The sequence below is a fragment of the Oncorhynchus clarkii genome, chromosome 30 (assembly GCF_045791955.1).
Source record: "Oncorhynchus clarkii lewisi isolate Uvic-CL-2024 chromosome 30, UVic_Ocla_1.0, whole genome shotgun sequence".
NCBI lineage: Eukaryota > Metazoa > Chordata > Actinopteri > Salmoniformes > Salmonidae > Oncorhynchus > Oncorhynchus clarkii.
Genome location: NC_092176.1, coordinates 12,426,727 through 12,453,024, shown reverse-complemented (window position 1 = coordinate 12,453,024; position 26,298 = coordinate 12,426,727). Strand labels below are relative to the sequence as shown.

The 26,298-nt window shown below is 42.4% G+C and overlaps 2 protein-coding genes and 1 pseudogene across 3 annotated transcripts; all 3 read left to right on the top strand.

The window, feature by feature from the left end:
• The first annotated feature begins 174 nt into the window (after positions 1-174).
• On the top strand, positions 175-7,368 carry LOC139390239 (serine/threonine-protein phosphatase 6 catalytic subunit-like; annotated as a pseudogene).
• Positions 6,571-20,527, top strand: LOC139389714 (golgin subfamily A member 1-like). Of its 2 annotated transcripts, XM_071136618.1 has the most exons (24): positions 6,571-6,763; positions 7,270-7,583; positions 9,671-9,761; positions 10,433-10,507; positions 11,164-11,261; positions 11,342-11,374; positions 11,471-11,599; positions 11,888-12,057; positions 12,224-12,335; positions 12,501-12,584; positions 12,813-12,938; positions 14,451-14,546; positions 14,679-14,774; positions 14,891-14,986; positions 15,177-15,308; positions 15,670-15,765; positions 16,009-16,098; positions 16,318-16,420; positions 16,545-16,705; positions 16,851-17,009; positions 17,140-17,199; positions 17,336-17,551; positions 17,667-17,753; positions 18,645-20,527. In XM_071136618.1, the coding sequence occupies exons 2-24, from the start codon at positions 7,455-7,457 to the stop codon at positions 18,723-18,725; spliced, it is 2,520 nt and encodes an 839-aa protein (XP_070992719.1). In that variant the 5' UTR covers positions 6,571-6,763; positions 7,270-7,454; the 3' UTR covers positions 18,726-20,527. The 2 variants fall into 2 exon arrangements, with proteins under 2 accessions (XP_070992719.1, XP_070992721.1); XM_071136620.1 differs by lacking the exon at positions 10,433-10,507 and having other exon boundaries at positions 6,584-6,763; positions 18,645-20,520.
• A 257-nt stretch (positions 20,528-20,784) lies between these two features.
• Positions 20,785-25,323, top strand: LOC139389925 (large ribosomal subunit protein uL29). Its single transcript, XM_071136959.1, has 4 exons — positions 20,785-20,820; positions 21,372-21,508; positions 22,953-23,034; positions 25,137-25,323. The coding sequence occupies exons 1-4, from the start codon at positions 20,818-20,820 to the stop codon at positions 25,284-25,286; spliced, it is 372 nt and encodes a 123-aa protein (XP_070993060.1). The 5' UTR covers positions 20,785-20,817; the 3' UTR covers positions 25,287-25,323.
• Positions 25,324-26,298: the final 975 nt, after the last annotated feature.

Sequence of the window (26,298 nt, the reverse complement as noted above, 5' to 3'; positions counted from 1 at the left end):
GAGCCCACAATATACATTGTCCGGAGATCTGGAGCCTATACAATCTAAGGCCAAAGTAGTGCATAACCCACACAGCAGATGGCAGCACAACGCAAATTATTCATTAAATCCGCTAGACTGAACCAAACATGTAGGCTAAGTAGGGTAGAAACATTTTAGCGAACAGCTGATACAATGGCGCCACTGGACCTGGATAAATACGAGGAGATTGCCAAGCAGTGTAAATATTTACCTGAAAACGACCTCAAGGTGAGAATCACTGCCTTCGCAATGGCGATCACTGAAATAAGCCCGATGAGCAGCATGTATAGGAAGTAGCCTACTTATCAGACCTAAACAATGGCAAAATGGTTATCACTTCTAAATCATAGACCATCTAAACTGACCTAAAATCACACATACAGACTGTGATGCCATTATACTCAAGAATTTGAATTCAATCATCGTGCTTGACACAATTATTGGTATGATATAAATTGTGCCATTTACAGTAGCTTTTATTTATTTGATGTAACTAGGCAAGTCAGTTATGAACAAATTCTTATTTACAATGACGGCCTTCCCCAATACACGGCCTATCCTTTCCAAACCCTAACGACGCTGGGCCAATTGTGCGCTTCCCTATGGGACTCCCAATCACAGCTGTTGTGATACAGTCTGGAATCGAACCAGGGTCTGTAGTGACTCCTCTAGCACTGAGATGCAATGCCTTAGACCACTGTGCCACTCAGGAGCTTAGTTGTCACTAGTTTATGGATGATGCTATTATGACATTCATTCATTAAATCATTGCTTGGGCATTACATCACACATCACATCAGACTCCTCCTTATTCTAAAGGTGTGTGTGTTTTTTTCCTCAGAAGTTATGTGAATATGTATGTGACCTATTGCTAGAGGAATCCAATGTCCAACCTGTGTCCACCCCAGTGACAGTGTGTGGGGATATACACGGGCAGGTAGGCTACTTCATTGACCTTCACAGCCATAGAGCATCATTGATAAATATTTGTTTTCTTATATTCTATTTCTTTGCATTCTTTATTTTCCAGTAATTCTGAAGTTAACTTGGTTGTTTCTTCATTCAATCAGTTTTATGATCTGTGTGAACTCTTCAGAACCGGAGGACAGGTCCCAGACACAAACTATATTTTCATGGTGGGTATAAACTCAACTATTATCCCCTCGTCCACTCCATTTATGTTATTGTTGCCCCCCATGATGAAATCGAGGAGGGGACTGGATCTTTCTCTGTCCGTCTGTTCATAAGTTAAAGGCGCTACATGGACAATTTGACGTCTGCATTGGCCGCGCAGCACTTACGTGATACAGCCTCTGCAGAAGTCAAGGCATTCATACTACTTGTGCTTTGCAGAGCAGTGCAGAGCTGTTGTGAAGGATGTTGCCTTCTTCTTCTTCTATGAAACAAATGTGAAGGTGCATGCCAACCACCTACTGTGCTTTAGTGTGTGGTCAATCACGGTTTACAACATTTCTAAATCCTCCTACCTAACTCAGTACTTCTGAGAAAATAAAAAAGAGCCCTACTAACTTCTGATAGACCATCCCCCAAATCCCTTCCAAACCCCCCCCAACCCTGTCGAGCCTCATTGACCCAACACTTCAATATTTCCTTCTCTTCAACACACTTACAACAATATAACAACACATGCTCCACGGTTTAATCCACCATACACTCCAGACACAAACCATTCACATGCTTGCCAACCAGATGTAATGGCGAGTTCAATGTGCAATGTCCTAAGCGCAATCGAGCAAACGCCACTTCTTCCTTCCTAATCTGACCTTTGAATCTTGGTCCACAACAATTATTTGGAGGGCATATAAATGCTGGCCCTTGGGCTCAGAGTCCCATCTCTTCTGCCACACATCTATCAAAATGGCTTGCCGGCCCTTGGGCTCAGAGTCCCATCTCTTCTGCCACACATCTATCAAAATGGCTCTGATCCTACATTTGGCCTCACCTCTACCTAGTGGAACATTAATATCAATTATATCTTGTTTCAAAGCTCTTTTGTCTAACAGGTCTACAATTTAATTCCCTTCCACACCCGAATGTGCTGTGACCCAAAGGAAGTTGTAAAGGAAGTGACTTTGTGTTTATACAGGACCTCACCTACGGTCAACCAATCATGTCAATGCGGAGCTATTCAGAGCACTCCGCATTGTTACAACATTTTAGAGGCGCATGGCGATACAGTACAAAACTCATTTTTGATTCTGCATGTCTCTGGAGGCTCCGCAATTGTGTCACATGACGCCTCTGACCATATTTTGGGATCAAGCATAAATTGGCTTTAAATCACATGCGATATCTCAGACAGCTGGGCCAATTTTGACGAAATGTGGGTGAATGATGCATCTTGGCATAAAGATCCGGCCTTTACAAAATTATTGGCCCAAGCTATAGTAATTAACTGAAATGTGTTAGTTAGACACTGCATCATTTGTGGGGGACAACATGTTTTCTGTTACATTTTAGTGACTTACAGTAGTGAGTGTACTTTTTCATCATCATCACACTTTTAAGAGGAAACCACGAAAGCAGGCAGATAACCCAAGTGTATGGATTTTATGGTGAGATTTTCTTCATCATTAATTCACCATATCCAACCCAACCAAATGTTGTATTAACACATTTGTAATTGATGTCCATTGCAAACCCTTGACTCCAGGTGCTCTAGTTATAATTGGGATGTTCCTGGTCTATGTTGCCTTTCAGATGAATGCCAAACCAAATATGGAAATGCAAATGCCTGGCGCTAAAATTTGATATGTTAACAGTTGCAGCGGTGAGTGTAACTCTATTGCTTTGTATTTCTGATTTCCTGCATTAACAGCCCCCATGGCACAATTTTAGCATATCAAGCCAACATGAAGATATTTTATACTGTCTCAGTTACTCAGCATTCTAATGCTGTGCTTTGTTTTTTTTTGTTGTGCCAGCTGATGGATGAGCAGATTCTGTGTGTTCATGGGGGCCTCTCCCCGGACATAAAGACCCTGGACCAGATTAGAACCATTGAGCGTAACCAAGAGATCCCCCACAAGGGAGCATTCTGTGACCTTGTGTGGTCAGACCCCGAGGATGTGGACACCTGGGCCATCAGCCCCAGGGGAGCAGGGTGGCTGTTTGGTGCAAAGGTCACCAATGAGGTGAGTACATTGTCAATTTCACACGGTAATAGACATACAGTACCAGTAAAAAGTTTGGATACACCTACTCATTCAAAGGTTTTTCTTTATTTTTACAAACAGCTTCATCTGGAATGCTTTTCCAACAGTCATGAAGGAGTTCCCACATATGCTGAGCACTTGCTGGCTGCTTTTCCTTCAATCTGCAGTCCAATTCATCCCAAACCATCTTAATTGGGTTGAGGTCGGGTGATTGTGGAGGCCAGGTCATCTTATGCAGCACTCCATTACTCTCCTTCTTGGTCAATTAGCACTTACACAGCCTGGATGTGTGTTGGGTCATTGTCCTGTTGAAAAACAAATGATAGTCCCACTAAGCACAAACCAGATGGGATGGCGTATCGCTGCAGAATGCCGTGGTAGCCATGCTGGTTAAGTGTGCCTTGAATTCTAAATAAATCACTGACGGTGTCACCAGAAAAGCACCATCACACTTCCTCCTCCATGCTTCACGGTGGTAACCACACATGCAGAGATCATCCCTTCACCTACTCTGCGTCTCACAAAGACACGACTGTTGGAACCAAAAAATCTTAAATTGGACTCATCAGACCAAAGGACAGATTTCCACCGGTCTAATGTCCATTGCTCGTGTTTCTTGGCCCAAGCAAGTCTCTTCTTCTTATTGGTGTCCTTTAGTAGTGGTTTCTTTGCAGCAATTTGACCATGAAGGCCTGATTCACGCAGTCTTCTCTGAACAGTTGATGTTGAAATGTGTCTGTTACTTGAACCCTGTGAAGCATTTATTTGGGCTGCAGTTAGAGGTGCACTTATCTCTAATGAACTTATCCTCTGCAGCAGAAGTAACTGGGTCTTCCTTTCCTGTGATGGTCCCCATTATAGCCAGTTTCATCATAGCGCTTGGTGGTTTTTGCGACTGCACTTGAAGAAACCTTCAAAGTTCTTGAAATGTTCCCTGATTGACACATTCATGTTTTAAAGTAATGATGGACTGTCATTTATCTTAGCCCTATTTGGTAAAATAGCTCAAATAAGCAATCTTTCTGTATACCACCCCTACCATGTCACAACACAATTGATTGGCTCAAACGCATTAAGAAGGAAATAAATTCCACAAATGATTTTAACAAGGCACACCTGTTAATTGAAATGCATTCCAGGTGACTACCTCATGAAGCTGGTTGAGAGAATGCCAAGAGTGTGCAAAGCTGTCATCCAGGCAAAGTGTGGCTACTTTGAAGAATTTGTTTAACACTTTCTGGTTACTATATGATTCCATTTGTGTTTTTTCAATGTAGAAAATAGTAAAAATTAAGAAAAACCCTTGAATGAGTAGGTGTGTCCAAACTTTTGACTGGTACTGTACATGAAATGGGTAATAGTAATGTTTTTTTTCTCACATTCACATTTATCTCACTGTCTTTCTTTTTTCATTAATTATCCCTCGATGTGCAGTTTGCTCACATCAACAACTTGAAGTTGATCTGTCGGGCACACCAGTTAGTCCATGAGGGTTACAAGTTTATGTTTGATGATAAGCTGGTCACAGCCTGGTCGGCTCCTAACTACTGCTATCGCTGCGGCAACATTGCCTCCATCATGGTCTTCAAAGACGCCAATACGAGGGAGCCCAAGCTGTTCCGGGCAGTGCGACCCAGAACAACGACACCATATTTCCTGTAAACACTGCACTAACGATCATCAGCTTCCACCGCACTGTTATCAAGCACCACATTTGTAATGCATCACATGCAGAGAAGCGACAACAACTCTTGTTGAAGTGACACCACTGATTTTGTCATTCCTATTTTATTATAGTGTGTACGTTATATATGTACTGCATGTTTTTGTGTCTGTTGTAGCTCTGTGTACCAATCCACATGCATTGACACAGAAGTACCATATCAAGTAATACCACTGTTTTAGGTGATAGCAGTGTCAATATTTTATGTTTTTTATCTAACGCATGGCATGTTAGATTAAATTCATTATGGTAGTTCACAATAAGAATACATGAAGTGAAGCAGGATCACTTTTAGCCACTTTACAGGATGAAGTCAGTTTGTTTGACTTGTTTCAGTTTCAGTTTGACTTGGGTCTATTGCAACCTATTCAGCCTATAGAATATGTTATTTCTCAGAAGTTTGATTTTATTTTTGTAATTTCTATTTATTGAATTTTGTTTATCGTGTAGATATATATAAATCACTCAAATCAGAAACAGCACATATGAGCAATATTGTTTTTGTTCAGAAATATGTTTAATGAGAATTTATTCATGCACTTAGTTCTCTTGTAATGTAATATTATAATAAAGCTATAAGCCTGATAATTGAGGGAAGCACATCTTAAGATGAAGACCACTGATCTAAAGATGGGCAGGCCTATGAGAGCAGTAAGCCTAGCTGTAGTTACTTGTGTGAACTGACTGTGATACAGGATGAGCTAGTTAATATGGAATTGATCAAAATCAGAGATTCTGCTATTACTGTTAATCAGTAAATACAAGGAAATACACTACATGGTCAAAAGTTTGTGGACATGTGCTTGTCGAACATCTCATTCCAAAATCATGGGCATTAATATGGAGTTGGTCCCCCCCTTTGCTGCTATAACAGCCTCCACTCTTCTGGTAAGGCTTTCTACTAGATGTTGGAACATTGCTACGGGGACTTGCTTCCATTCAGCCACAAGAGCATTAGTGAGGTCGGGCACTGATGTTGGGCGATTAGGCCTGGCTCGCAGTCGGCGTTCCAATTTATCCCATTGATGAAAAAAGTACCAAATTGTCATACTTAAGTAAAAGTAAAGATACCTTACAAGAAAATGACTCAAGTAAAAATCACCCAATACACTTCTACTTGAGTAAAAGTCTAAAAGTATTTGGTTTAAATACAGACCATTTTATGTGCTTTCAAGCTTCAGCACTTGCCTGACCCATTCTATGAGCTTGTGCGACCTACCACTTCGCGGCTGAGCCATTGTTGCTATTAGACGTTTACACTCCACAATAACAGCACTTACAGTTGACCAGGGCAGCTCTACCAGGGCAGAAATTTGATGAACTGACTTGTTGGAAAGGTGGCACCCTATGATGGTACCACTTTGAATGTCACTGAGCTCTTCAGTATGGGCCATTCTACTCCAATGTTTTGTCTATGGAGATTGCATGGTTGTGTGCTCGATTGTATACACCTGTCAGCAACGGGTGTGGCTGAAATAGCTGAATCCACTAATTTGAAGAAGTGTCCACATACATTTGGCCACGTAGTGTGTAATCAATGCATTTTATGACCTCCAGGTTCCAGCATACTGTCTTTGTTGACTGACATGAAGTAGAGCGAATCCCTTTCCACACCCTTTTAGATTTGTCCAATGAACACGGACGCAGAGTGTACTAGCATATTACGTGTTGATGTAAGAGAGCTAGCCAAAATAGAGTCCAGACATAGTAACACATTTGTCGTAAAGCAGTATATTTGTAGATGTATTATATTGGGAAACTGTAGAGTTGTTACTCGTCGCAGAGAATACGTTAAACACAATGGGCTTCTCTAGGAATGTGTGACTTTGTCGGAGTTCATACGGTAAGAGATTCCCTTGATCAGCTGGCTAAGTTCGCTAGCTAGGATAACAATAGCTAGCTAGGGAGCTAGCTGATAACTATCATTTGTTGAAATCATCTGTCTTTTCCTGGAATTCATGATCAACCAGCCGTGAACAGTTAGCTGGGACCAACGGATTTCTTAAATCTCGAAATGTTGGGCTTTTTACAGAATGGTAACGAATTATTCGGAAACTGCTAACGAAAGCAAGCAAACAGGCAGCTATCATTGCCAATACTGAGTAGCTAGCTAGCTAATTTACATTGTCTTGTCATCCAGCTGAAATATCATTAGCCTCTTCATATGTATGTCTTCGTAAACCTGCTAGCTAAACCTGCTGTCACCAATCTGTCAACTAATCTGGTGACATGACAAATCATAAGGCCAAAACGACGTATAAGGTAGCTACAGACTGTAGCATATCCTCATTCTGCATCTAATAGTTTTCGTGCTGATTGCCATGACTCACTCTCTGTTGTCTATTTCAGATTGAAAGAGGAATGACAATGACAGTTCCCCTGCCCGTGAGAGGAGGCTACACTGGAATACAGCTGTTCTGGGACCCTGAACGACCACAGCCTGAGTGACAGAGCACTTGCATTGTGAAGCTTTTGGGGAGAGAACTAGTAGCAGGCAGTACACTTGGATAAAGAAACACTAAGGCAAGGTGGAGATGTTTGCCAAATTGAAAAAAAAGATTGCTGAGGAGGCTGCCACAGCTCCCCGGACCGGAGTCCGTATGCCTCGCTCCTGCAGCAAAGAGTCCATTACGTCAGTGGGAGCAGACTCCGGGGATGATTTTGTAAGTACCAGTATTGTTACCTCACTGTCACACAGTCCATGCCAGTCATCTTTTGAACCCACGAAGAGTAGTTGGTCGTATGACACGAAACAAGGTTACCCAGGCTATTCTACAAGGAAGACATCAAGGAAAAAAAGATGGCTTCTGACCTCTAATTTGAATAGGCTTAAGTTTTGCACATATAAAATGCAAACAAAGGTAATTTATATCCTTTACGCTCTTTCAATTCAACATAACTGATCTATAACATGATAGGCTTTCTCAGTGTTTTAAGAGATTCTGTGGCCCCTACCTGACCGTAATGGCCCAGGCCCTCCATTAGTGTTTCCCTCTGTGGCCAGATAAGAGCCCCAGGGACTGTCATGATGATGTAATTCACTACCATTTACATGCAGCATATCAGAATGCCCCTGCACCGTGATGTCAACAGGGCTACATTCACTATTGGCTTTATGAATATCAGCAAAAAAAGTAGGCCTAATGTACAAGACTTACAGGGAAAGAGCAGTGAAGCAATTTGCTGCAATTTGAAGTTTGGTGTAATTGTCTTTTTATATACAAGTCGACAGTGTCTCTTGGATTATGATTTGGGTCAGTGAGTCAGCTAGCCTGTTGTTATATGGTTAGGTGTGTCTGGAGATTGGCATGCAGAAGCTAGTGGATTCCATGGTCAAGTGTGTAAATGTACGATACCACCACTCTTTTGTCAATGATGACATTAATTCAGAAATATTCCCCATTGTAAGCACAGGTTAAAGGGATAGTTCAGGATTCGGCAATGAGGCCCGTTCTTTACTTACCCAGAGTCAGATGATGTCTTAAACATCATTTTTATGTCTCTGCATGCAGTTTGAAGGAAGTTGCTAACTAGCGTTAGCGCAATTGCTAACTAGTTTAAGCGCAATGACTGGAAGTCTATGGAAACAGCAAGCATGCTAGCTGTTCCTGTAGACTTTGTCATTGCGCTAACATTAGTTAGCAATAGCTAGCAAAACTCAACTTTCTTCATACCGGAAGCAGATGCATAAAAAGTAATTGCCAAAATCCCAAACTATGCCTTTAATGCATTGTTGAGTCTTAAGGCACAAACCTGTGTAACATGAAGCTCCAGCTCAGGTGTCAGATCTGCCCTGCTCTGTTCACTTGACCACACATGACAAGTAGGCACTAGAACAAACACACACAATGGTCCTTTTCTCTTTTGGAGAAGGTAGCTTAACATACTGTATGTTGAGACAATTCTGCTTAAATCTTTGAGGCTAGTTAGTTAGTAGTCAATGTGATGGTGTTATTCCACATTGCACTGCTGTTTTAGACCTGATATAACTTTCAGAATATCATTAGATACTGAATTGTGTTGATGTTATTGGAAAAGCATCAGAAGTGTTGATCTGTTCAGTTGGTATTTTCTGCCCCCCCCCCCCCCCCCCCCCCCCCCCCCCCCTCCATGTTTGACACTATGAATGGAGGGGCTGATTTTCCAGTGTTAGCCAGATCCAGTGTCTTGGGGCTGATGTCTTTCCTTTCTCGTTTGCACCGTTTTGAATTATTTAAGTCATTGACTGGCAGTGAGATCAAATCAACTGGTAGGCTATCCCTCATCAAATTTGTAGTGAAGTGAAATCAGGATGACATCAAATTTAGGTAAAGGGCCATTTCCACAGAAAATTGAACAACAACACATTTACACGAAGAGCAGTGCAAATGCAAAGTTTGGTAACAATGACGGTTTGCATCTGCACTGTTCTCCGAGTTAAAATGTGATTTTGTAAAATGTTCACTGGAAATTGTTAAGTAGTCCTTGTGCATGGAGTTGCATGGTTTGAAGTAATTGTTTTGTAATTGTAATTGAGTCTCGGCATCATTCTGTTACCATGGAATTGCCCTAAACACACTCATAGACATGAGTTGGGTACCTCTATGAAATATCGTTTTGATATATCTTGTAAGTGGGATATTTCATAGACTCTTCAACATCCACAACATATGTTTCTAGTACCTGCTGCCACATAACCATGGAAGCTCCAGTGTGACCTGCTGTGCTGATGAGGAACCCCTCTATTCTCTGTGTTTGTGTTGACCTCCAGGCCTCTGATGGCAGTAGCTCCAGGGACGACCTCTCTTCCCAGATCCTCAGGAGGAATGATCAGATTCGCAAGCTGGAGGCCAAACTATCAGGTAAGACATGTCTGTATGGAACCAGTTTAATCAGAGTAGGATGAGGTGGTTGCACCCAGGCCTAGACACTCATCTAAGGTTAGTTTTGCGTTTAACCCAACAACAATTAAGGTTAGGTTTGGTGGTGGGTAAGCTGATTCTAGATCTGTGTCTAGTGTACTTAGAGACAGCTTTTACCAAGAGCAGTACGCTCAGGTGAAAGGTCACATAACCAACGGGTGTCTGGCTTCAGTCTCGACCTCATGGCTTTTGAACTTAACACCGCCGATATGGTATCTTTTACAATGTTTCTTTATTATTTACCACATTTCCATCTGGTGAACATTAAGAGCAAATGCCATGACATTTAGTCTACCTTTTTAGGTTCTGTGTGTTTTTTTTCTCCCAGATTAGTGTGATAGCTACTCCTCCCTTAGAGGTGGTGTGTGTGACCCCTTAGAAAAGGTTAAAGGTTGCACATCTTCACGCAGCCTCTTAACCAGGATGGTTTTCTCATCTAAGAAAATCATTGTTTTTTTTTTCCTTCCATTTTTTTTTCTCAATCATGTTTTTATTTTATTCCTCCTCCTCCCCATGGCTTTTACCCTCATCCACCTGCCCCCCTTTCCTGTGTGTGTACGTGTTTGTTTTATGTGCTGTTGGTGTTCCATCACCACACCTCCTGCCTCTAGACTACGCTGAGCAGCTCCGACTTATGCAGAAGACCAAGGACAAGCTTGAAATTGCATTAGAAAAACATCAGGATTGTACGTACCTTTATTCTCCAATCTGCTCCCATTTTGCGTTCTTTCTTTCTCTCATTTGTTTGTCTGCTGGCTGTGGTAATGGTCACCCAACGCACCGTCAATCGATCAAGGAGGGGTTCAGAATCATATGCTGTCACATCTATAGGTTTCCATATTTCAAAAAATATATATATATTGTTGAAACAAGGGACTTACATGCTTGTTGACATATAGTTGTTTTTAAATGTTTGTGGCACTGTTTGGAAGTAGGTAAGTATTTCTGCTATGACAATTATGTGAGACCATATATAACAGTGGAAGTTTTATCAGTATGTAAATGTCTATTACTTCCCCTTTTTTATAATAATCAATGTTATAACAAACAACAATGTACTAATGTAACCAATAACAATAAACATCTATACAAATAAGTCAATTTGGGATGTCTGTGTTGGCCATGGTTAGATGCACTGCTTGCCTGCTTCTGGGAAACACCTAGCTTTTGCTTACTGGACACATTCTATGGTCAATATTACTCTCACCCTTTCAAAGCTAGCAGCTACTAACTACTGACAAATCTACAACCTGCTGTTTCAATTGAGCCATCTTTGGCTAGCCAGTTCTATTGCTCATTCTCTCTCTCTCTCTCCCCTCTTTCTCTCTCTTTTACTATGCAGCCTCCATGAGGAAACTGCAGGACCAGAATGAGACTCACCAGACCAATAGAGCCAAAATGGCCGAAGGCATGGCTTTGGCCCTGGACAAGAAAGATCAGGTGAGCATCATATCCTTTGCACCACAAGGCATACGTTTGTGTGTGTTTATAATTCGATTAATTCCTGTCTTTGTCTGTAGGAATGGATGGAAAGGATGTCTACGCTGGAGCAGGTACTCCTAACATCTAACTAATATTCTAGGTTCTCATTCAGCCAGTCAGTCATTGCCTGTGTAGATGAGAGATCTCTTCTGTCTGGGGCCCCTCAGGAGAAGGCATCTCTGTCTGTGCGGCTAGATGAGATGATGGAGCAGAGCCTTACTCTGTTCCAGAAGAGGGATGACCTGGACGAGCTGGATGGCTTCCAGCAGCAGGAGCTCGCCAAAGTCAAACACATGGTACGCACTACTGACAACAAGGTCCTACTGTCTAACTCTAACCCACCACGTGGCATATAGGAGGCAATTGAAAACATATGGTAGTTTTATGCTTTGTCTGTCTATTCTGATCCAAGCTGTAGCTATGTCGGTAGCCATCCACCTTGGTTAAACAGCACTTTGGTGGGAGAAAAAAGTGTTCCTATTACCCTAGACAATAATAGTAGTTAGACATTTTGTTTTAGTGACGTCCTAAACATTTGTTTTAGTGACATCCTTTCTGTGGTGTCTCCTGTTTCATTCTGGTAGCTACTGAGGAAGGAGGAGCAGCAGGGCCTGCGGGAGCGAGAGCTCCAGCAGAAGGAGACCGAGCTGCAGACGGCCAAGAAGGGTTTGTCCGAAGCCCAGGAGAAGCTGCGGGCTCTGGGAGAGGAGCATCAGGAAAGTTGCAGGCTCAACACCGAGCTGGAGATCGAAAGGTTAGGACAGGACAGGACACAGTGATTGCAAGATCTTGCTCCCCTAACCTCTTTTCAAAAAAATAAATTGTATAAGGGCGAGTTTGCCTGTTTTCTTCTGGGTTGCCTGAGGATTTGGTTGTTGTCTAACAGTACAGGGTTGTGTGTGTGTGTGGTCTCATTTAAGAAAGGAGCTGCTGGAGGTCAAGGAGAAGGCGGAGAAGAAGATCGCTGAGCTGGAGGGCAGAGGCCAGAACCTGCAGAAGGTCATCCAACAGGTGTCTGAGGACTTCCAGAAGGTTAGCCCTCTAACCCATAGATTCTTCCTTGAAAAATCCTTTCACTGTATTGAAGTGGTACATATCTGTAATGACAGCATATGAATACAGTTAGATAAATGTGATGATAACAGTTTATAAAATGATTCACAATGTAGCAATCTCTGTGTGTGTGTGTGTTCTCAGTCACGGAGCGCTGAAGCAGCTGTAGAGAAGTCTCTCTATACCTTACAAACTGATTACAATGCCCTGAAGCTGCAGCAACACAAGGTAAGACCAGATCACAATGTAACTCCTTATATGGGCAATTCCATATTTCTGTTTTCCAAATCTGCAGTTTTTCCAGTAAATGTTTTTGTTTGGCATACATTTTAAAGTGAAAAATCGAAGTGTCAGCGTATTTCCGTTACCATGGAATTGCCCATATCTAACCCCTCCTCCTCACCCAGTGTGCTCTGTAATTGACCCATCCCTCTCTCTCCCTGTTGTGGTCTTCAGGCAGCAGTGACTGATGAGGACAGGGAGCGTGTGCTGCTGGACCTGCAGGAGAAGGTCTCCTCTCTGGAGAGACGTCTGCAGGGCAACCTGAGTGAAGACGAGCTCCTCCAGGAGCTGCTCAAAGAGGTAACTACACCAGTCAGCTAATCCTAAAGACAGAGGGACTCCTGTGGAATTGGTATAAGGAAAAGGCCAACAGAGAACCGTAAGTAAGCATTTCACTGTTAGTCCACATCTGTTGTTTTACGAAGTAGGTGACGAATAAAATTCGATTTGAATGGTGATGCATTTCAAGTCAAGTTTATTAGTCATGTGGACAGAAACACATAGTGTACAATGAAATGCTTACTTGCAGGTTCACCTTTCAACAGTACGACAACCATAAGAATTGAACAAATAATGACCTATATGGCCTATATGGATAGGGCTAAATTGAAATGTTTCTTACAGAAGAAATATGAAATGCATAAGCATGGTAGCAATTGAAAGAGAGCAGTTAGATTATGGGGAAATTATTAGACCAAAGTTCAGGATACAGCAGTACACCTGACACATTGCACTGTTGATTTTGTGCATTTTACATTTACTGTACTTTCTGCCACGTTTGTTGATAAGCAAATCTTAAAATATTCTGGATAAATTTAGTAACATAAGAATGTTCCTGAAAGAATGTGGTGTAGGTGCAACATAAGACAAAATAATAACAAGGGTTTGACTGAGGACTAACTGCTCTCTCCAAAGTGTGCACAGTTCCTAAGTCACTTCCATGTACTTTGATGACTCAAAGAAGAGTCTTCAACTAGAAAGGTGTTTTTAGAGCTCTCCTAGCTGTGGCGTTGAGGAATTAGAGCGAACACACTTGTAGTTGTTTTGAACACAGCCCTGCATCCCCGCCTCACACAATTACTGCTTACGAAATCCCAAAACGGTCCATTATAAATTGCATTCTTTGTCAGGTGGGCATCATTTGAACGGTTGCTCTATTGTCAACACGACTAGCAATGTTCTAAAATAACAACTTAGTTAGGCTTCCACAAGGCAATTCAGAGAAACAGATCATCATTCTGGTGATCATAGAAAGGAATTGTGAGTGCATTCAGGTGCGTGTTCCGCGGCCAATTTCTTCCAGTTGCCCAATTAGCGTGAGGGATGGAGGCAACTACTGGTCCCATTCGGTGCTCAAGTTCAGAACAGCTGTCAGTCAAAACGCAGACAGCGCTGTGAAGCACAGAGCCTGAGCTCTGACGTCATTTATAGCATGTTACTGTTCAGCCACTTCGTTCCAATTTAGCCGCTTATCAGTGTCCAAATCGGCCATTTTCAACCTGTATATACGGGTACGAGTGTAAAGGGTTAATGGCGTAACAATAGAATAAACATTTAGCAAAAGTATAAATACAAGGAAGGCACTCCAACAAATGTAAAGTATAATATTTACACGTGTGCCGGGGAAGTGGGATATGGAGCTATTTTTAGCAATAATAAATAAAGTCCAATAGGAGCAGTCGTGGTGCGTGAGTGTGTTTGTGCATATGGGTGTGTGAGTGAGTGCATGTGTGCTAAGGTACAGTAAGTCAGTGCAGATGGTCAGTTCAAGTGTTGAGCAATCCTCGTCCCCCCCTGTGTGTTAATGTGTAGAAGTCCACTCTGGAGCAGACGCTGGAGGACACGAGAGTGGAGCTGCTGCAGGCACGCACCAACCATGCAGACACGGTTAGCTCACTGGAGACTCAGGTAAACAGCCTTTTCATCACAATGATATACAACTTCACATGCAACTGGCTTAGATGCTCCATTGCATAACAGCAACAAATGAGCAATTGTGTGAACACATCTGGTAAGCATATTGTATCTCTACTCTCCCAGATATCCAGAATCAACCACCATGTAACTGAACTACAGAACCTGCTACGGCACAAAGACGACTCTTCCAAGAACTACAGAGAGAGAACGGACGAACAGGTAAGAGAACGGGCCCTGTGGGAGAGAAGGATGTAAGCATTTCAGACCTGTGCTCTCTCTTCAACCTTTCTTCTTGTGCTCTCACACACGGCCCCATGTTGCTCTCTGTCTTACAGATTGCAGGTCTGGAACAGCAGGTGCAGGAGAGCAACGAGAGGCTCAAGAACACTGAGCAGCAGATCACTGACAAGCAAGCACTTCTGGACAAACTGGTAAATATTTGTCAGATTACGGTGAAAGACGCTCTACCACTGTAAATGAAGCTGAGGCTGGAGCAAATGCAGTTGAACCTCTTATTTAGACTGATTAGACTTCTTCATGTATCCTATGGGAGCCAGGGACCCAGTTAATGTAAGCATGTGTGATGCTGAGACTGCCCTTTCCCCTTGTGGTCACCCCCAGCAGGCAGAGTGGAGTGTGGAGAGGGTCAGTCTGCAGCAGCAGGGCCAGGAGAGGGCAGGCCGGCTGGAGGAGCAGCTCACTGCACTGCAGACAGAGAAAGACACAGAGCAGACCTCTGCCCAAGCTAGGATTGTGAGTTACAGTTGTCAGCTCTCACTTGATCTGTAGATGTTGACATTGTAGTTCACTGAAGTGTTCTCAGTGACATGTGCTGCATAGTTTTGTTGCCTGACTGTTAAGGCACATTTTCACTTTGGTATTTGATCGTTTCGATGCAGATTTTGATCAGTTTATCCACTGGTCTCGGTGGATTGGAAATCTGTTGCCATGTAATTTGATCTCGGCTACAGGGCTGGCATGGAACGGGACTCAAACAAGGCTGTGTTCCTACACCCTCTTTCTGCTTTTCTTTCTTTAACATCCCTTTATCTGTGTTTCTCTGTCCCTATCCCACATCTCTCTCACCCACCCATCTCTGTTTTGTGTTTCCCAGCGTGAGTTGGAGGAGGCGAGAGGATGTCTGCTGAGAGGGAGGGATGAAGCTGACGTGGCTCTGAGGAGACGGGAAGAGGAACTGGAGCAGGCTAGGGTCAGACGCACTTCCTGCTTTATATTAGGCAGTCAGTTGAAAACAGGAAGTCACGGATTTCCTGATAAACAAACAAGAGTTTTAAGAAAAAAATTAATTCAATTTCATTCCTGGGTCCCTCCAGATTTTTTTGTGTGCTGTGCCACACTCCTTTCTATGAGAATAGCTACTGCATTACAACTTCAAACCATGGTCCTGTTGCCTGTACACACGGGGTAATGATGTCCCTGTATGTCACCCCAGTCAGAGCTGAGCAGCAGGCAGACGGTGAGTGTGGAGATAGCCATGGCTCTGGAGGACACCAGGAGGCAGAAGGAGGAGCTCCAACTACAGGTCTGGAGAGACATCACACTTACATCGTACATTTCTGTACTCTTTTTAAATAACAAACCATATTCTCTGCACTCTGTTGGAATGAGGTTTCCAAAACTTGCCAATGCTATTGGCTTAATCATACTCGGGCAGTTTGAGTGATGTGTTTTTCAAATTCATGAATTCAGCTTGTCGATTGTGCTCATAAATAAATTGGACGTTCACGGTCTTCTTTTCCAGGTTGGACAGATGACGGCGTCACATCAAACCACATCGCAGGAACTGGCCCACGTCACTGAGCAGCTGAAGCAGAGAGAGGAGGAACTCCAAACACTTCGCAATGGTAAACACTTGATTTCTCTGTTGTCGGGTGCACTTTTCCTCTGTCTCCCATGCTATGTGAATTTGGAAGTTGACTTCATACTGTGTGGTGTCTGATGCTCCCTTCTACTGTGTTTGTGTTGCAGAGCTGCAGACGGCCCAGAGCTCCCTGTCCCAGCTGCAGGAGGAGGGGGAGAGGCTGCGGGCATGGGCCCAGGAGAGGGAGGAGGAGAAGGACAGCCAGCTGGTCAGCCTGAGGCAGGAGCTCCTCACCCAGAACGAGCATCTGGACTCCTGCCAGTCACGGGTCTGAACACACAGCGGGCACAGCCATTAAGACACTATAAACCTGTTCTTAATGTCCTTCTTAGCTTCCATACTGTACATAACTCAAGTCTGTCATTAGAGATTGGACTTTTTGTATGTGTTTTCTGACTGTGTGTGTGTGTCAGGTGTCTGAGCTGGAGGTGGAGGTGGAGACCCTGACGTTGCAGCTGCAGACTCCAGAGGTGTGTGAACCGGACCAGAATGGGACCGTGACCGTGGACGACCTGGACCACATGCAGGAGGCCAACAGAGACCTGGAGCAGCAGCTTAGTGACAAGAACAAGGTCAGTACTGGACCAAACGAAAACCATGATCACCACACAGGCATGTTTGGATAATTACTCCTTGTCTGAAATATCTGGAGCAGGTTAATTTGTGTGTGCTGTTTTTGATTGGAATCCTGTTGCTTTACAGACCATTAAGCAGCTGCAGCAGAGGCTAGCCGAGCTGAAGAGGACCTTGCAGAAGGAGCTGGTGAGACATTTAGATACCTTTTTTTAGTATGAGAATCCAATCTAAATCTAATCATTTTTTTTGTTCCGTTGATTGAATATGGTCCATGTGCTGAGTTTTGTGTGTGATAGTTTGTGCCTGTGTGTTCCTGTTGCAGAAGCTGAAACCTGAAACTGAGTTAGAGGAGAAGGAAAGGGCCCAGGAAGGGAGAGGAGAGAGGCTAGACAGAACCTTTACAGAGCCCGCTGCATCCCCAGCCCCTGGCCCAAACACCACTGTCACCAACACCTCTGACCTCAATGACTCACGAGAGATCAACTTTGAGTACCTCAAACACGTGGTGCTAAAATTTATGTCGTCCAGAGAGGCTGAGGTGAGAGCAATCTACCTGGTCCCTGTTATCGTAGCTAGACCCCTCAGTATTGGACGTCTATGGTCTTGGCTGAAGTCTAAATCTCTCTCTGTCCCCCTCTCGTTCTGTCTCATAGGCCTATCAGCTGATTAGAGCGGTGTCTGTGTTGCTGAACTTCACTGGTGAGGAAGAGGACATGTTAAAAGAGACACTGGAGTACAAGGTGACTTTCTCCTTTCAGACATCTGTTCCCTGAAACTTCTGTGTCAAATGAATGGGCGTTATGGCCATAACACAGCCAGCGTGTATCAAATGAAATAGGCCATGATACTATTTTTGTTCTCAATCGGCCTCATTTCTTAAATGCACTTGCTATTTGTTGTTTATTTTTGAATACCTAAGCTGCATCCGGAGGACGATTGTTATTTTAGAGGCTAGAAAGCCAGTATGAGGGTTTGTGCACAGGCTAGAATAAAAGGCGGCCGGTGCGTGGGAGGGAGAATATCTGTGGAGTTCCAAAAGTACTCGCACTCAAAACCATGAAAAGGGAAAAACCCAAAGAGGCCGAGATGGAAAAATAGAATAATGAATTGAATCCATGCTCTGAAGAATACAGAAGGTGGACGTGCTAATATGTTTGGGCCTTATGCCTTCATCAGTGCTGTACAAACACATGAAGAAGACACAGACTTAAGGCACCTGCTGTGCGCAACAGTTGCAAGCATATAGTTAATTAGAGACTGGCGAATAGGGAATTTATAGAAGAGTATAAAAAATGGACAATTCATGTGTCATATAAAATTGGAAAGAGACAACAGTCTGGGCTACCATTTCTTTCAAGCACACATCACATATACAGTTGAGACAAGCACAGGGTCAAGCTGCAATGCAGCACCCCTGGATGGAGAGCTAGTTGTGGGGTTAAGGGCCTTGCTCAAGGGCCCAACAATAGGGGAATGTCTTCAGGATGTGAACCCAGCAGCCCTCCAGTTGCCAGATGAATTCCCTCCTATTTTTCCAGCGCCCGGCCCTTCCCCAGTTGTAACTATAGTAACAGTACAGTGTTACATGTATTTCATTTGATATAATCGGAAAACATTGCTGTGTTTTTCAGATGTCCTGGTTTGGATCCAAGCCTTCTCCAAAGGGTATTGTTCGGCCGTCAGTTTCAGGGGCGCCTGCTCACTGGAGCTGAGTGGACAGAGACACACACATTACTTTTATCATGTCCTTGCATGATGTCTCCCATCACTGTGGTAACCAACTGAACATTGTGAAGAGGACACTACTTAAGCTTTAAAATGGTTTCTGACGTGACAGATTCCTATGTAGCTCTTCAATCTCTCCTTAGAAGGACATTTCTTGCTCTTCAAGAGGACAGAGAAGGGCTCTACAATGACTTGGAAAGTCAGTCTTGTCATTTAAACATTTTTTTTTAAATGTTGGCGGTGGTTATTTTACAAGTAAAATGGTTAAAGCAGACATGGTATTGATGCATTGATAAATGTTAACCTTCAAGGGATATTTTGGCATTTATCTTCTTCCCCAGAGTCAGATGAACTCATGGATACCATGTTTATGTCTCTTCATCCAGTGTGAAGGAAGTTAGCGGTACTGTAGTTTTGCGAGCCAATGCTAACTACCGTTAGCCGATGACTGGAAGTATATGGTATTTACTAGCATGCTAGCAGTTACCATGAACTTCCAGTCACTGCGCTAACGCTAAGTACTCCTTTAAGAGTAACCCTTCTCCCTCTTGGAATTAAGTTAACATGAGATCTTTGATGCACACAGTACAAGTATGTCTTATGGAATTGGCCAGGTGTTAAGAGTGGGATGGGTCAGCACTACCAGACTGTCACGACTCTGTTTGACTGAGAAGATGTATTTATGTCTCTGTGTTCAAATGTCTCTGTTGGGAGTACATGATGATGATGATGATGATGATAATAATAATAATAACCTTAAGATTTAATAACCGCCAAGATTTCTGAAGGACCCTTCACAACAGTCTTTCATTTGGTTCTTTCCTATAACAATATTAATTACGGGGGGCTTATGTAGAAAAGTATCATGTTAGAATGAGAAGGTTTGATGTGAGAGCCATACATCAGTGGCATTGATATTAATGGAAAAAAATGTATGTAAAGAGGAGAGGAGTGACTCTTAATATAATGTTGATTAAGTAAATCATTATTGAACGATATCTAAATAAGAATTATCGGAGGATGTGCTCTACCTTTACCTGCCTTGTGTTTGTGTAAATGACATTCCATATGTCCTATTTATATATGAAAACTGTACATATTCATTGAGAACTTTATAAATCACTGGATGTAAATGATTTTTGTTTGACCTCTTATATTCAGTATTTTACACCGTGTATCTGTCTGTCCATGTTGCCAGTCTTGGCTTGACTCACTGTTCATTGGCATCCTGCAAGAAGTGACCCTGTTTATGAGCTTACAATGAGAGGGCATTCATGTTGTACTGGAGGAAAGACCAGTGAATACAGTATGCATGCCTTATACCAGAATGTGAACCAGGTGCAAGGCAGGAATACACCAATCTGCACTCTTAATTCTACTCCCATATCATGCAGTGAGAAATCTCCATGTGTCTAGTGACATTACAATACTGTAGCATTTTTTTTTGGTCACATTCATCAGGTTTCTATAGTCAATCAACCCTTGGGCTTTAAACTTTCTTAAAATGGACATGATCTACATTCAATGATAACACCACACTTCATTAACATTGACCTGTTATTGAATAGTACCTGATATCACACTCCAGTGAGGGCTTGAAAGCAATCTGCCTGAAGTAGTTTCATAGAACTACGATATCACAGCACAGGTGACTATGACTCCACTTATCAATGTACTGCAAGGTCAATATCAAAAATATGATGCTTTTTTTTAACCTTCTGTTTGATTCCACTATGTGTTCAACTCTGGTTTTTAACAAAAAAATAAAAATAAATCACTACAGATTCTCTCCATTTGCATTTTAACAAGCGCTACCATTTAACTAAACCATTTTTTGTTTCAATTTATATTGTGAACATAAAGGTTTGTTTTCATAATTGTTCTCCGGGACAGTGTAAAATCTTAATGATTCTAAGTAAAGCAGAGATGCAGCAGAACAAAGTCATTCCCAGCCGAATCCACACCGTGGTGCTGTAGGCATTTCACCCATGCGCAACTAAAATGACGCCTCCGACCGGAAGATAGCTTCTGCTCCAACACGTTTTCGTTCTTTCTTTTCCTGTGGCAGCGTCGACGAACATGGTGAGAGGCTCGTGGCTTTCGTTCAATTCTGGAAAATTGTCCTGCCTATTCCACATAAAACGACCACACTTGATAACATCCATAAGGATGAGAATCTTATCTCGCCATATATGTTTGTGATATTTCGAGAAAGGCCCTTCTTTTGTCGCTTGTCACCATAAAAACCGAACGCGAGCTAGCTGAACGCTATTAAGCTAACGTTGGCAAGCTTGTTAGCTACTAGCAAATGGATGGCTAATGTTAACGAACTAGTTACGCGTTGGCTAGCTGTCAAACATGTCTCCTAACTACTTCCAAATGGAATGGTTGTTGGCCTACTAACTAGCTACGGCAGTTATCAATAAATTATTACACTACTTATCAACTTAATTATTTCGATATGTGTTGCCAATTAGAATAGCTAGCGAGATTCATTAGCTATCAGCCCACGTTGACAGTACGTTACTTTCGCGAACTAACGTTAACGTTGCATGGGTAAGTTAGCTAGTTCGTTAACTGTTGGCCAAATCGATTTTCAAAGCTTGTATCTCCGTTCTTTGTAAATCTTACAGGGCAAGATCAAGGCTAGAGACCTGCGGGGCAAGAAAAAGGAGGAGCTGCTCAAGCAGCTGGATGACCTGAAGGTAGAGCTGTCCCAGCTCCGCGTAGCCAAGGTTACTGGTGGAGCTGCCTCCAAACTCTCTAAAATGTGAGTATTATTTGGACTGCAGAGATTATGCAGCTTGTCATGAGTTGGCTGTTTATGGTGAAAGACTAAGTGACCGACTCTCTTCTCTGTATACATCAATGATGTCGCTCTTGCTGCTGGTGAGTCTGATCCACCTCTACGCAGACGACACCATTCTGTATACTTCTGGCCCTTCTTTGGACACTGTTAACAACCCTCCAGGCAAGCTTCAATGCCATACAACTCTCCTTCCGTGGCCTCCAATTGCTCTTAAATACAAGTAAAACTAAATGCATGCTCTTCAACCGATCGCTACCTGCACCTGCCCGCCTGTCCAACATCACTACTCAGGACGGCTCTGACTTAGAATACGTGGACAACTACAAATACTTAGGTGTCTGTTTAGACTGTAAACTCTCCTTCCAGACCCATATCAAACATCTCCAATCCAAAGTTAAATCTAGAATTGGCTTCCTATTTCGCAACACAGCATCTTCACTCATGCTGCCAAACATGCCCTTGTAAAACTGACCATCCTACCAATCCTCGACTTCGAAGATGTCATTTACAAAATAGCTTCCAATACCCTACTCAACAAATTGGGTGCAGTCTATCACAGTGCAATCCGTTTTGTCACCAAAGCCCCATATACTACCCACCACTGCGACCTGTACGCTCTTGTTGGCTGGCCCTCGCTTCATACTCGTTGCCAAACCCACTGGCTCCATGTCATCTACAAGACCCTGCTAGGTAAAGTCCCCCTTTATCTCAGCCCGCTGGTCACCATAGCATCTCTCACCTGTAGCACACGCTCCAGCAGGTCTATCTCTAGTCACCTCCAAAACCAATTCTTCCTTTGGCTGCCTCTCCTTCCAGTTCTCTGCTGCCAATGACTGGAACGAACTACAAAAATCTCTGAAACTGGAAACACTTATCTCCCTCACTAGCTTTAAGCACCAACTGTCGGAGCAGCTCACAGATTACTGCACCTGTACATAGCCCACCTATAATTTAGCCCAAACAACTACCTCTTTCCCTACTGTATTTATTTTATTTATTTATTTATTTTGCTCCTTTGCACCCCATTATTTTTATTTCTACTTTGCACATTCTTCCACTGCAAATCTACAATTCCAGTGTTTTACTTGCTATATTGTGTTTACTTTGCCACCATGGCCTTTTTTTGCTTTTACCTCCCTTATCTCACCTCATTTGCTCACATCGTATATAGACTTGTTTATACTGTATTATTGACTGTATGTTTGTTTTACTCCATGTAACTCTGTGTCGTTGTATGTGTCGAACTGCTTTGCTTTATCTTGGCCAGGTCGCAATTGTAAATGAGAACTTGTTCTCAACTTGCCTACCTGGTTAAATAAAAAATTATATGCAGTAGGTCAAAATGTCTCATTCTGCAAAAATTTAGCATTTTACTAAACCCATATTTGATCTGTTTCCTCTCCAGTTGTGTCGTCCGCAAATCCATCGCCCGTGTTCTGACTGTCATCAACCAGACTCAGAAGGAAAACCTGAGGAAGTTCTACAAGGTAAGAGCAACCGCCCTCCACTTATTTTCATTTATTTTACCAGGCAAGTCAGTTAAGAACAAATTCTTATTTTCAATGGCGGCCTAGGAACAGTGGGTTAACTGCCTTGTTCAGGGGCAGAACAACAGATTTGTACCTTGTCAGCTCGGGGATTTGAACTTGCAACCCTTTGGTTACTAGCCCAACACTCTAACCACTAGGCTACCCTGCCGCCCCATACCCACATGTATTCAACACTTTAGTTTAACAAACCTGATGACTGGTTAAAAGCAGCGGGTGGCTCTGACCACGGAGTATCTGCCAACATTTTAGGTTTATTTTCTGATTTGACGTGTTGACTTGCCACCGTTTGTCGACACCCAGCTGGTGATCTGCTGTACATGGTGTGGGTTATGGCTTCTTTTCTTAAATGTCAATCTTGACTGTAGTTAAACATGCTGCAGATTAGTTTGTAAAGTGACCCATGTAAGCTCAATATTTCAGAACTAGGTTGAGTGCTAATCCTGACTATCAGACCTTGAATTTCCCGACGGCACATGGCCGTCGATGTCCCCTTGTGTGACCGTAATGCCCCCTAAAAAATCCATGCCGTGTGGCCGTAGTGAACTTGAGCTGAAAATAATTATTATTCCCTTCTCCCGGCTGCCTATCACCGTGCTCCGAAGCACCTCACTTGCATGGCGCTCTCAGATCTAAATTCTAATAAACCAATGCCCGTCACGTGATCAAGTCCTTCACACAGGCATCGCAGCTCCAAAGTACGCCGTAAGTGAAAACCGACATCAGGGATGAAACAGCACATGTCCTTATCAAATTCTGATGGGCATATAGAAGATGTTAGTCCATATTTACTTTGTCAACCAACAATATGATTAAGCAACCACAAAGGCACTAGCCTATGTCAATCTACTATCCCCCATAGTACAGAAGTTTACCTATTCTATTGGTCAGATTGTTCTTCTGTGAGAGATTTAAATATTCCAACCATACTCTGGGACAGTTGAGGGACGCGATAGATGGGGCAGCAGGCAGCCTAGTGGGTAGAGCATTGGGCCAGTAACTGAAAATGTTCTAGTTCGAATCTTCGTTCTGCCCCTGAACATGGCAGTTAACCCACTGTTCCTAGGCCTTCAATGTAAATAAGAATTTGTTCTTAATAACTGACTTGCCTAGTTAAATAAAAGTTTTAAACAATAGATCCCCAATTAATACAACCACTGTACATCAAACTTTTAAAAGCAATGAGGCTGATGCAACAGGTCAGAACGTTTAGCTTAAAATGTTGATCACCTATTAGGCTGTTTCTTCACATAAGAGTGAGCAGTTTCATATAACAGATGACAATATACTTAACTGTAGAAAGAGGGAAGATCTAAAGATGCAAAAACAAGCATAGGTTGTTAATGACTAGGATTGTGTCTTTGGCTGCTGGAGAAAGAAAGTAGAAAAAAATAGAAATACTGGTTTCAATGGCATATGGGGAAGTGTTTATAAACGAGTCCCCTTAGCATTCCTATGGTCGGAACACATTAAGATATGCCTCATAAAATGACATGTCCAGGTTTTAAACTATGGTCAAATTTACAAAATGTTGACTGCCTCCTATTGCAAGGAGTTACTAGCTGAATGAACAGTGCCTCAATTATGTGGACAGAATCAAGCCTTTATATATTAATAATAATCCTACATATGTCAAGTATTTTCAGGGGATTCCATGTCTGGACATAACAGGCTGTAGCCAATGCACATAGGTTTTCACCTACACTCCGACATGTAGGCTATTTATGTACATTTACACACTTGTGTTTTTCTTAACAGAATAACTATTGTTTTTCACATCAATTTAATTGCATATTTTGGTTAATGGCCTTGGTGCCCTGGCAGATTGGTCACCTCTTGAAGGCCAAATGGCCCTGCCCCTAAAATCACAAAATTCCAGGCCTCCTGACTATACAGCCCAGCTAAATGCTGAAGGCCAGTTTAAGACCAGAATTGAAGCAAAATGCAATAGCAGCAGTCCTAATCTTGAGTTTTGTTCTGGTTATTTTTATTACACATCACATGTAGTGTTTATTGTAATTTGACTGAATGTCATGTTTCAGGGTAAGAAATATAAGCCCTTGGACCTGAGACCCAGGAAGACTCGTGCCATCCGCAGGAGACTCAACAAGCATGAGGAGACTCTCCGAACAAAGAAGATGCAGAGAAAGGATCGCCTGTATTCCATTCGCAAATTTGCTGTCAAGGCTTAAGGTCGTTTGTCTTGTACAAATAAATTGACTAAAAAGAGAGTGTTGTCTTCTGTAAAGGGATGTCACTCAAAATAGTCTATGTGAACGGATGGGGTGTTGATTGCAAACATCTTCAGGGTAATTATTTGGTGAGACATTTTGCATCCTTAATATGCACTGATATTGGATATTATGGTATGCGGAGGATTCTGCTGTGTTTAGAAAAAAGGCTCTTAGTTGGAATTGGGACAACCTTTTATTTTTAGCCTTTGCTAAAATACTGATCTGAAGAATGTAGTATTTCATAGCAGGAATGTAATAACTTGTAAAGACCTGTGGGCTGTATGGGTACTGAATGTTTTGACTAGGTACATAGTGATGATTAAATTAACAAAATCATAAGGCTATATAAACAAGCATTGTACTTCCTATCATATGCATCATTTATCTGTATTGTATGTGTGCAATATTCTCATAATACTCAGGAACGGTAGGAAAAACACCTGGAAACTCACTAATGTAAAACAGAAAGCTCAAACAATGTCAAAATTAGTAATGAGAACTAAATTTCCTAGAGGTCCCTCTCAAATCCACCCATGCTCAATTACGTGGTGTGCAGACTTCAGAGAATACTATAGGGTTGATTAATGTGTGATTGTGGGAAAGTTAATTAGCATCAGCAGCACAACCCCATAAACTATAGGGATGTACTTGTTGGATTTTTATTTTTTCCATTTACCTTTAACTAGGCAAGTCAGTTAAGAACAAATTCTTATTACAATGATGGCCAAACCCGGAATACGCTGGGCCAACTGTTCACCGCCCTATGGGACACCCAATCACGGCCGGATGTGATGCAGCCTTCATTGGGCTTGTTTGTCATTGGTTAAAACACAGCCTATGGTGTTTAAGTGTTTAATTAAAATCTGGCTGCAACAACCAATGATGTCATACGATGTATTTGACAAATGCCATTGATCAACAACTACTGAAATGGTATGGCTCAAATGGAGCCTGGACTATGACTATAGGA

What these genes read in the sequence shown, in the direction of transcription:
- LOC139389714 (XM_071136618.1), top strand. Translation starts at nt 7,455, where the DNA reads ATGTTTGCCAAATTGAAAAAAAAGATTGCTGAGGAGGCTGCCACAGCT. An exon ending in GCTGGAGGCCAAACTATCAG is followed by an intron (nt 9,762 to 10,432) that starts GTAAGACATGTC and finishes TCCTGCCTCTAG; the next exon opens with ACTACGCTGAGCAGCTCCGA. An exon ending in ATTAGAAAAACATCAGGATT is followed by an intron (nt 10,508 to 11,163) that starts GTACGTACCTTT and finishes TTTACTATGCAG; the next exon opens with CCTCCATGAGGAAACTGCAG.
- LOC139389925 (XM_071136959.1), top strand. An exon ending in GCCTCCAAACTCTCTAAAAT is followed by an intron (nt 21,509 to 22,952) that starts GTGAGTATTATT and finishes TTTCCTCTCCAG; the next exon opens with TTGTGTCGTCCGCAAATCCA. An exon ending in ACCTGAGGAAGTTCTACAAG is followed by an intron (nt 23,035 to 25,136) that starts GTAAGAGCAACC and finishes GTCATGTTTCAG; the next exon opens with GGTAAGAAATATAAGCCCTT.